General features: G+C 40.7%; 1 protein-coding gene across 1 annotated transcript; it reads right to left on the bottom strand.

Moving 5' to 3' along the window:
• Window positions 1–5,272: 5,272 nt before the first annotated feature.
• On the bottom strand, window positions 5,273–11,116 carry LOC310780115 (uncharacterized protein). Its single transcript, XM_083640668.1, has 7 exons — window positions 11,035–11,116; window positions 9,576–9,782; window positions 9,313–9,423; window positions 8,221–8,484; window positions 6,740–6,874; window positions 6,235–6,267; window positions 5,273–5,736 (listed from the first exon to the last, which is right to left on the bottom strand). Exons 1-7 carry the CDS (start codon window positions 11,069–11,071, stop codon window positions 5,648–5,650), a joined length of 876 nt encoding a protein of 291 aa, XP_083496794.1. The 5' UTR covers window positions 11,072–11,116; the 3' UTR covers window positions 5,273–5,647.
• Between the last annotated feature and the right edge of the window lie 467 nt (window positions 11,117–11,583).

Genomic DNA, 11,583 nt, shown 5'->3' with positions numbered 1-11,583 from the left:
TTCAACATATATATTGTTATAATCAGAGCAAAATAAAATATAAACAATATAAACATATTGCACATGTTCGGTTCACTTATTCTTTGACGGTAAACTGTTTCAATTTTTTTCAATTAAAACCTCAACACTGGGAATGGCTATTTGAAGGAACACTATCCAATCCAGAAGATATCCAAAATCAGGTAGTATGGATGAACTCAGAAGTGTTACTACATGTAGATACAAAGCCATTCTTATGGGAAACACTTCTGAGAAATTGAGTCATTTTCATAAATGATACGGTATACTGTAGGTGACCTTTCACACAAACCATTTTGCTGTATGTGTGGTCAGATCTGTGATATGTTTCATTTAATCAACTCAGCCATCCCAAGTCATTGGAAACATACATTTACTATGTTGTTGATTATAAGTTAGCGGCAGCTTCCCTCTGACGAGGCCTCACCAGCACCGTCTTTGCTCTCAAGAGCAGCTGTGTTCAGTTCAGTTCAGGTTGTTGTTGGAAGGATCCACAACGTAAAACAAAAGCTGCTTCTCAATAAATAAGTGTATTGGTCCAAAGAAGAGTGTGTGTGTGTGCGTGTGTGTGTGTGTGTGTGTGTGTGTGTGTGTGTGTGTGTGTGTGTGTGTGTGTGTGTCGGTCCACTGGCGTGGCGTGGCGTCTCGAGCCTCATTCAAATCGGCCGCGCTCACACACCTGGGCAGTGTTCATTCATAAAACTGCTCCAGTGACGTCACCTCAGTGATGTCATCTGGACACACAGTTATCTTCTTCTTCTTCTTCAACGTTTATTGGTGGTTGGCAAACAACGAATTGGTGCATTACCGCCACCAACTGGTATGGAGTGTGGATCAGAATCTATTACTCTACTATTTAGTACACAGCTTAACCACACCTCATTTCTCAAAGAAAACCAGTCAAAAGTGTTAAGGAAAGGAAACAAGGAAGAAAGGAGAAGATGGACTATAACCCTCCCTATCATTCCTAACACTTTGATGACGTTAACTCAGACAAACCAGAACTCACATCACCTGCAGCAGGAAAGGAATGGTACTTTTACAGACAGTACATAGACAACATGGTGGACCACCTGAGCCAGTGGCGATTTTAGCCTGACATTTCTGGAGGGGCAGTTTTATCATCACACACAAAAAAGATGTAGCCATGGTAGGCAGATATGACTGTGATTTGAGTGCCAAGGAGCAGAAATATTCCAAAACTAAATACACTTCACATTTGTATGGGTACGCTCGGTATGGAGCTGGTGCGTATTTACGCACGGAACGCAGACTTCATAGCAGTGATATTGAGCAGCCCTCTGCTGCAAACACACACACTGCTCTGTTCCCTGTTTATCCCAGATGGGGTTACTATCACATATATATGACAGCCTTGCATTACTGACAAAAAATATACAAAACTACTCAATCAATTTGGCTTTAATTATTCTATTCAACATCCAACAGCAGAGCAGAGGCTATAACGACAAGTCACGTGACAGCTGCAATAGTCTACTACAGAATACAGTGAACGGCGCACTGTCCAATTCTCATCCATATCCAAACAAACATGTCAGACAGCTCCAGTAGTGTGTATACAGTGAACGGCGCACTGTCCATTAGCCTATGTGAAAAAAACATTTCAGCTCCACACACAAACATATTGACTCACCAATGCAGGTCACTTGAACAGGAATGTAGCGCGCCGGTTCTTTGCGTGAGCAAACCTCTCGATGACTTTACTGTTGAAATCCACCTTTCCCTGAATAAACTCATTTTCAATGGAAAGCATCATGTCTTAATCCTTTTCAATGTTGAAAAGTTCCTCTCAGATTCGGCAGATGTCATGGGGGAATTCCAATTTATCTTCCAATGGCAATGTAGGCCTACTAAACCGCACAGACAACAAATAATCTACACGATTCATTGTAGTTGTAGTAGCTTAATAAAACACACTTCACAGTATTAGCTAGCTAGCGGCAACAATGTACTGGTCTGATTTAGCATTCGTTTGTTTATTTTCTCCTCGTCACATGACGTTTCGCGGCCAGTGCGGCCACACACCTGTTGGGGGCGGAGTTCATGTCAGGAGTTCACAGGTGGCATCATCATCTCTGCCCCGCCCCCTTTACCCAATATCAAATCGGCAGCGACCAGCATTGTCACGTGGTTGTTTCTATGGCAACGGTGGGTCACAGCGCCGGCCTGCCCCATATGCAGGAAATGCACCAAACACACAGAAACAGACACACACACACACGAAGGAAATTACTCCAAAACAGCACTATATGATTGTGAGTAAAGTTTATTTATATAGACACCACATTCACAGTTGAATCACTACTTTGTATTCAATATAAAATTCGATTTTCCACAACAATCAGTCAGATGTAATGAGCTTCTTGCACCGCACCACAGCGCCATCTGGTGGGGCACTGCCCCACTTGCCCCTAATGTAAAATCGCCATTGCTGCTCTGGCTGAGTATTTCCAGGCAGCAGACAACCTGGTCCAGGCATTTCAGGAAAGCTCCCCCTTCAGCTCCACACCAGCAAGACCAAGGAGCTGTGCTTTGGGAGCAGAGCATCATCATCAACCATCTCTCTTCCAACCCCTCAGTTATCAAAGGCCAGCTGGTTGAACAGGTTCAATCTTACCTGGGGACCAGTGTTGGGCAAGTTACTTTCAAAATGTAATATACTACATATTACTAGTTACCTTCATTTGAAAGTAATACGTTACTTTACAATATTACTGTCTGTGTAGAGTAACTGGTTACTTATTACACTTTTTTTGCATTACTTTCATCAAAATAACAGCAGTAGTAGAATGACATCGCCGCCCTGGAACCATCCCGAAAAATAATTTAAATCATCTAGAAATCAGTGTAAACCGTCCAAAATTGGAAATGTTATCATTTTCCTTTGTTATTGTCATCTGTAGTGGTTATTTGAATAAAAACACACAATTTAAGTAACTTGAGTTACTTGACAAAGTAACTGGGTATATTACTCAAATCCTATTGGTTCTATTACTGAGTTACTGATACAAGTAATATATTACATGTAATATGTTACTTTTGTAATGAGTTACCCCCAACACTGCTGGGGACTGAGATAGACACCTCCTTCCTTGTCCTTCTCCCAGCCAGCACACTGACTCTGTTTACAAGAAGGCTCAGCAGCGCCACCACCTGTTGAGGAAGCTCAGGGCTTTTAACATCAGCAAGGACATTGTAACCCTGTGTAGAAGATTAACCCCGATAAACTATCATTTTTAACGCGAGTTCTTTGATTAAGTGGTTTGTGACAATGTTATGGAAGATCAAAATGAATGGTATGATGAATCAAATACTAAATGACATGAACCTGATATGATCACCTACAATAATAAACCCCATAAAGCAATTGTAATAATAACCTCATAATATTAAGTTGAATGTACCAGAATGAGAATCAAAGTTCGACCATCAACAACAATGGCTCCATTTATTTCAAACATATTTGCCAGTTACAGAAACAACAGAGTTTTGATCACAAGATAATCAGCAGCATTTAGTACTGATGACTGGTTTTGCCATCAGGAGGAGAGGCTTTTGCTGCTGCTTTGCAACACGGTCAGGGTGCCTCTCATACCTTCCACCAGGACCCAAGGGTCTTTTATACATCTCTTCAGAGTCCAAAATAACAGCATTTCCAACAAAGGACCCAAGGGTCTTTTATACATCTCTTCAGAGTCCAAAATAACAGCATATCCAACAAAGGCAATGTTCTTCAGCACACAGATCAAAATAACATCCTTATACATTTTCAATCGGTCAGCAAATGAACAGTTATCATGTATTTGTATTGTATGATTGTGCATGTATCTTCAGGTCATCATGGGTCAACAGATCAACATAGGTCAACTCTTAGTCCCGATATGACTATTTCCATGTAGACTATGCTACCCTACAAGAGTCACGTCTCCGTACATAGACTTGCCTGTGACTCTGGCTCCCAAACTGTCTAAATCAGCGATACGGACGTATTTACAAGTGTCACAGAAACATTTCAAAGCCACCTACTTGAGAAGAAGGGTTCATAGCTTCTCGACGTCGGCGTTAGAAAGCTCGACGCTGCTCATAAATGCCTCTTTTTTAATCCGAATTCGGTGCTGGTGATATTATTTTTTTGCGAGCTTTCGACCAGAGTGGCGCTGTTGAGCGCTGTGACGGCTGGGAGCTCTAACCCGGAAAAATAATATCACCGGGCACCAGCACATATCGGCAGCTTTGTGAGTAGGTTTTAAGAGGAAACTCTTAGCTAGGAACTTTTATTGCTATTTAGGTGGTAGCCTAATGTAGCCTACAGCGTAACATGTTTTGTGAATATGGGCCTTGCTGCGTAAGTTTGGATTCCTATACTGAAAGCATGGAAGATAGGCCCACTGTATTTTCAGTGAGAATCCAACAACGCTCACAGACTGCAGCAGATCTGATTTATACATAATAATGCATCAAGGTTCAAGCATATTTATTGGCATTCCAGAACATGAGACATGAAAGGGAACAAAATGAGAATTCAGGGTCCAAAGAGTACTAAATAATTCAGTAAAAAAGAAGCATTATAAAAACAACATAAGATACTGCATATAGGCAGGTGGCCAAATGGGCCTGAATGTATCATACCTGATATTAAAAAGCGTGGTGCAGGGTTTTTTTTAAATATGAATTTACATTTTGGGCTCAAGATTCCTTTAAATAACCCCCCCCCCCAACCTGCACCATGCTCTTTACAAACAGAGGAGTCAGTCAGTCCTAGAGTGCAATGTGCTAAGCTCACAGCATGGTGGCACTAAAGTGCATATACATATTCTCAAAGCATAGACTCACTAGACACATTGCATAATAACACTGATAATATGAAGTCAGAGTTTTGGTTAATCACGTCTACATGCAACTTTGATCTTTTTTTATGGACAAACAAAACAGCAAATGTGATAGCCTGCATCAGATAAATTACACGGTGCAATATACATTATCTCACGATATACAATCATCTCCTTATTTCCTGTGAAATTTTCAATTTTCTCTATTTTTTTTTTACAATCTTTTTTATTGTTTTCAGTTTGCAAATGATAGTGACGATGACGCAATATAATGTAAATCATATTTTGCAAACAGGTATAGCCATTCCTCATCACCCCTACCCTACCCCCCCCCCCCCCAACCACCCCATTACAAAACAATACTACTTACAGGAAAATAGAAAATATACACATTTTATGCACACACACACACACACACACACACACACACGTTACCGGGAGTAACGTGACCGACTGTATCTATTGATGGTGTGCATCTCAGAGACACAACCGTCACAAACACACCTCAAACAGATACGATTCTGTCAAAGGCCTTTTCTGCATCCATCATTTTATGAATAAATATATTCTGTTGTCTGGTGAAAAACAGCCAAAATGAATTGTCCCTATTGGTCTTTGTTGACATTTCTGTGCAGCGTCGCCATTGTGGCTTCTTGGCTTGTTGAAATCTTCCCACTAACAGGGCTGCCATGTCTCTTGCCACAGGACAAAATGATTCCATAAGGCCCCAAACCTCCTCCACCCAATTCAATTAGACAATTAGACCATTAGAGCAGCCTCTAGGCCCCTGTTTCCAGATCCTGTTGCCCCTCCCCTGTTTCCATGGCCTGGGACGACTGACCCTGTTGCTCCTCCCCTGTCAGCAGGCCTGTGTAAAGTAAACACAAATGTACTTCATTTTAATTAACAAACCATTTCTGGGCTATATTATGGTTTAAAGGTTGAGAGGCATCATGGAGGGAGAGAGAAACAGATGAATTGTAGACGAGCATCAAGGACTTTATGTGGTGAGCGAGCATGGAGTTTGAGCATGCCCTGCCTTTAAAGTTGTAGTAGTAGATTATTATTATTATTATTATTTTGCAGTAGTATTGCAAAGGGGGGGGGGGGGAGAAGGATTAACAATATTGGGAAAGTGGTTTACAATAGTCTACTATTGTAAACCACTTTGTCAATATTGTTAATCTTTTGACAGTCATGTTGATGAAGCATCTTTCAACAGAGAGAGAGGGGAAATAAATATGTACAAATATGTTGATGTTACCACAGTTGTAATGTGAACATGTCTATATAATATAATATAATATAATATAATATAATATAATATAATATAATATAATATAATATATATTTCTATATAACTTACCTTTCATGCATTTCAAAGCCTCTTTGATTTGCTCTGCAATGACAAGAATCAGGGAGGTCAAGATACCGTAGTATCCATTGCTTTAGGATCACAATGTACATCATTACAAACACATATTTCACATCCAAGGTTAGTTCAAACCCACAGAACTTAATTTGAAATTCTAGTCCAGATCCCAAGGACCAAATAAGCCATGCTGAATTCAAGGGGAATGTGTAAAATGAGGGTGCACAAGACATCTAGATTTTTAGATATTAAGAAAGTCAGGATGCAAAGAGGTTTTAAACTTTAAGCAGACAACAGCCAGTGGGAAGGCTGCCCTTCAATTGGAAAACATGGGTCAAATTCCCTGTGTAGGCAAGCATCCACACTGTTGAAGTGTCTTTGAGCAAGACACTGAGCTCCAGGGATGCTGACCCTGACCCCTGACCTCTGACCTGTGGAGCGGGAGTGGAGTGGAAGCAAGCAAGTGGGAGAATTTCCGGCTGTCACATTTGTTCCTCACCTCGTGAAAGGTATCCTATCAGTATCCCTAATAGAATTCCCACGACAACTCCCGGGATAACCAGAAGACCAGATCTTCCCCTCTCCACAGTCTCGCATCCACTCTCCACAGGCTTGGGGGGCATGGGCTTGTCATCTAAATAACATATATGGGGGAGAAAGAGGTAGAGTTGACAACAAAGTCTGACATTTGTTTCCATAGTTTCTGTTTGTTGTATTCCCCTCTCAACCTGCCCTGGGAGAAAGCTTTTGGGAACAGCACAAAACCCAGCAGAAACAGCATGACAGTAATAAGATTTGATATATTTTGTCCTAACATGTCAGATGGTATGATATCTTAGCGTGTTATGTATCATGATCCTAACATGTCAGATGGTATGATATCTTAGCGTGTTATGTATCATGATGGCATACGGTGGCAAATTTCGAAACACGCACATAGTCATAGCGTCGCCTACTGGCAAGACAAAAAGCGGATTATCTCGAGAACCGTTCATCTCATCGACTTCAAACTTGGGGAGTGCGCTGCCGGGAACCCGACGGAGTGAGGTGCTGAATTTCAGACACACGCATACAGTAGTCATAGCACTTCCTACTGGCAACACAGAAAATGGTTTATCTCGAGAATGGTACGTCTGATCGACTTCAAACTTGGTGGGTGTACTGCTGGAGACCCAACAAAGTGCAGTGTCAAATTCCGTGCAATTCGACCAATTAGAACTTTCATGTATCTTGAGAACCGTTCATCCGATCGACTTCTGAATTGGGGGGGTGCACTCCTGGGCACCCGACAGAGTGCAGTGCTGATTTTCGGCTTTAATTTGGTCACACCTAAAAAACAAGTGTTCCCGTGGCTAGTCGTTAATTTCTACTCATCATAATCATAGTGTAGTCATATCATCATATGACTAATCATAGTGGGGGCACGGTGGCTCAGTGGTAGAGCTGTCGCCTCACAGTCAGAAGGTCCTGAGTTCGATTCTCGCCTGGGACACTGTGGGCGCTGTGGTTGTGTTCCCCCCCATATCTTCAGTGCCTACTGCCCAGGTGGGGTATCTCGTCGTAAGGGCCTTTCTCTCTGTGTGGAGTTTGCATGTTCTCCCCGTACCCCCCAGGGGGTTCCTCCGTATATAACCCCCCCCCCCCCCCCCATTAAAAACATGCAGAAGATCAGATCGTCATCGTCATCCGACCAGTGACGACAACATCCGAAGTTGGTCCCCAGGCGCTGTACGAGAAAGCGACCACTGCTCCTGGCCTGCCCCCCGGAGGAAAGGACATGCCTGGATGGGTTAAATGCAGAGGACACTTTTCACCGGCCACCGTCAGCATGAGTGTGTTGTGGCCGCATGCATGTGTTGTGGTGTTCGTGTGGCAATAAAAGACAGGGCTTGTCCCGTTACGAGAGTTTTTTGTATTGTATCATATTATATTATCATTGTATGCTGTCCCATCTTGTCATGTCAGTGTGTTGAGACCTACCAGGGCACCTGACTATCTCAACACTTGAGGCCTTCTCTTCGTTCTTGCTGGCGGTGCAGGTGATCTTGACCTCACTGTTGTGACTGACATTAGCACATAAGGTTGAGGTTTGGTTTGCATTGGTGAGCAGAGTCGTGTTGGAAGGATGAATCTCCCAGGAGAAGACAGCGCCCTGGTCTGGAGAGGAACACTGCAGGACCATCACACAGCTTCCGTTCTTCAACACCCTGAGGAGCGTATGGATTTTGGGTTTGCGGGCGGCTTCTGCACAGTAGATATGGATGCGAAGATGTTCAAAATTTCCCACAGTTAATTTCTTAACTTTCTTAACTTACATTTAAGTTATGTATACCATTCATTAACAACATATCAACATCCTGAACTTGGTCGTTTTATTTTGCATTCATAAAATAATCAACAAATAAGCAAATCTGAAAATTAACTGACTTTTTGTTTTGCCAATTTTGTGTTTTTGATTGTTGCGAAAGTGTGGACACAGAAAATGATGTAAAGCAAAGATGGCTTGGACCTTATTAATGTGAACATACAGTATATATACATTAGACAATCATTCATTTCAAGTAGGCCTATGCTTGGTCCATTAGTACATTTTACTTAAAGGAACACTCTGCCCATTTTCAACCAGCTTTGTATCATTAGAACATCAGTAGTATATCAGAAAACTGTAAACTGGTTTGAAGTCTGTCATTTAATTTGACAGTTATTGAGTGTTAAAGTGTGGACCAGTGACATCACTGGTCCACACTAACTCAAATTAATAACTCATTAACTCAAATCAACTCTCAATAACTGTCAAACTAGATGAATGACTTCAAAACCGTCATCTAATTTGACAGTTATTGAGAGTTGATTTGAGTTAATGAGTTATTAATTTGAGTTAGTGTGGACCAGTGATGTCGCTGGTCCACACTTTAACACTCAATAACTGTCAAATTAAATGACAGACTTCAAAACCGTTTACAGTTTTCTGATATACTACTGATGTTCTAATGATACAAAGCTGGTTGAAAATGGGCGGAGTGTTCCTTTAAGGCTTAGTATTTGTGTGAGTTTGAATCTTGTGACCCTTACGTTTGACTGTGAGCTTGATCTTGCTGCGCCTCTGCTCGTCCTTTGTGTTTAGGAGGTACACAGTGTATTCCATGGCATCTTCTTTGGCCAAATGACTGATCATCAAGTCACCTGATAGAAAAACAAAGACATTTGTCAAGAGAAATAAAATAAATCAGCTTTATGTTGTGTTCTTCAGAGGTTGTTGAAATAACTTTGTCACACATGGCAAAATACAAAGATGTACCTTGACAGTGAGAAACTAAGCAACACGTGTTTGTTACCTGAGGACGTGTTGAGGCTGAGCCTCCCCTTGTACCGCAACAAGCGCTCGATGTTTTGGTCCCCATAGCGAGAGGTTGCAATGAACGTGTTGTTGGACCATATTGACCACTCGATTACGGAGATATTCCATAACGGGTCGCCTCCTGTGGTTAAATGAACAGACTTTCCAACGTAGCCAACGACTTCACTGAAGTCAGCTCCTGCCACTGTAAACACAACAATACTCAGTATTACCACTAGAGTCTGAAAACAAATACACAAACAAACACACAAACAAAGAAACAAGTAAAAGCACTAGCACTACAATGGAGGGAAACAGCCATGATCCCTTGGCTTACGGGTGGAAACCATCAAGTGCTGTTTTATGGGGACATTTGACCATAATCATAATTTGCCAATGTCAAAATCAAGTCACTCTCATTCAAAGGTATGGGAATGAGAATGAAATGATTTTATGTTTAGTGTCTTATCTTATTGCCTCTCCTCTCAACCATGAAATGCATAGAGAGATATTTGAGACACAGTGCTTTCAGTGACAGACCTCTTTAATATCTCTTAATCAGAGATGATGAGGTAAGGGCCTTTTTTGTCTGGCACATGATACAAGCCAAGTAGTAAACACTGGACATCCCTTTTATACTCATAGAGATAGAAACAGTTTGAGATTATTCAAATCCACATCCACAATTTAGAGATGAGTCACAGGTCTGTACCAGACATGATAACCAAGCTACAAGCCACAAACTGTCCCTACTCATGGAGGGATGACAGACATCACATGCTTTCCTCCACTGCTTCCTCTGCTATTGTTCCTCCTTGTCAATAGATAAGTCAATGAATAGTCAACATGCTACACTACTCTTCCTTTGGAAATTTGATATTGTAAACTTGAATATCACTACAATTGAATATATATTGTATACATAATAATGTATTATGTATCATTTTCTTTCAGCACCAGAGCCCTCAATTTATGTTATGACCTATTTACGTTTTGTGTGTTGTTCTTGCATATTTGATCCCCCCCCCACTTTACTTACAGCCAACAATGGCCACTTATTGATACCTAAGTTATAACCAACTTGTAATGTATTATCTGCCTATACCTCAGGAATGTTATTACTTTAAGCACCCAATGATCACATAGCTAATAATCACATTATAAAATTGTAATGGATGACAACTATGACAATTATAACAATGATCCATTCCACAAAAAATGTCAGTGACCAACAATTATGAAGTACTAAACTGGATTTTATAAGTCATCATAAAATGCTTTGTGTTATTAATGTTATAAACATTTATTAGTGTTTAGAAATATAATTATACAATGCTATAAGCAGATTATAACACAGTATAGGTATGTTTATAATGGATTAGACATGGTTTTTCATCATTTAAATTGTTAGATATATATATATTTTTTTAACTTAACAGAAGAAAATATCAACATACCTTGAAGGATCAGGATGAGGAGAGTCAGAAGTCTCATCGTAACACAACACACACGGACAAACAACTTACCGTATATGCGTTTTCTAGAAGGTTCTTTGACGCCTCTAAAGGCAAGGAAACCACGGTGTCACGTACTCGCCCACACATACTTCCTCTTCTTTAAGACCACCAAAGTTAAGACTCAGAGTGACGCGTCATCAATTTGAACGAGATCATTTATTAAAAACCTTTTTACATCAACTCAGTCCTAAAATGGTCAAATATGAAAAAACAAAAAACATTGTAACATCAATCTACAATTTTACTTTACAAGACAAGGCTCTTTAGAAAAAATGAGATCGGAAGTTAGTTTCAGTTTCAGAAAATGACAGCAGTAGAAGTCAATCCAAATGGAGAAAAAATGCGACTTTAGAAAACTGGGATTTACACTGAAACCATAGTTTGAGAATGACGACAATCTCTTAATCTTTATAGTAGAAAAGAACATCTTTGAGAATGTAAAAGACACACACACACACACACACACACAGGTGCACAGTTGTGCCGCAC

The sequence above is a fragment of the Poromitra crassiceps genome (assembly GCF_964638095.1).
Source record: "Poromitra crassiceps genome assembly, chromosome: 7".
Classification (NCBI taxonomy): Eukaryota; Metazoa; Chordata; class Actinopteri; order Beryciformes; family Melamphaidae; genus Poromitra; species Poromitra crassiceps.
The sequence above is the reverse complement of the archived record's forward strand: the minus strand, read 5'-3'. Positions and strand labels throughout refer to the sequence as shown.

Excerpts from the sequence above, each read along its gene's own strand:
- LOC310780115 (XM_083640668.1), bottom strand. The coding sequence starts at position 11,071 with ATGAGACTTCTGACTCTCCTCATCCTGATCCTTCAAG. Across the intron at positions 6,268-6,739 it reads GATAGGATACCTTTCACGAG|AGCAAATCAAAGAGGCTTTG; the intron begins GTGAGGAACAAA and ends TTGTCATTGCAG. Across the intron at positions 5,737-6,234 it reads GGCTTTGAAATGCATGAAAG|GCCTGCTGACAGGGGAGGAG; the intron begins GTAAGTTATATA and ends TACTTTACACAG.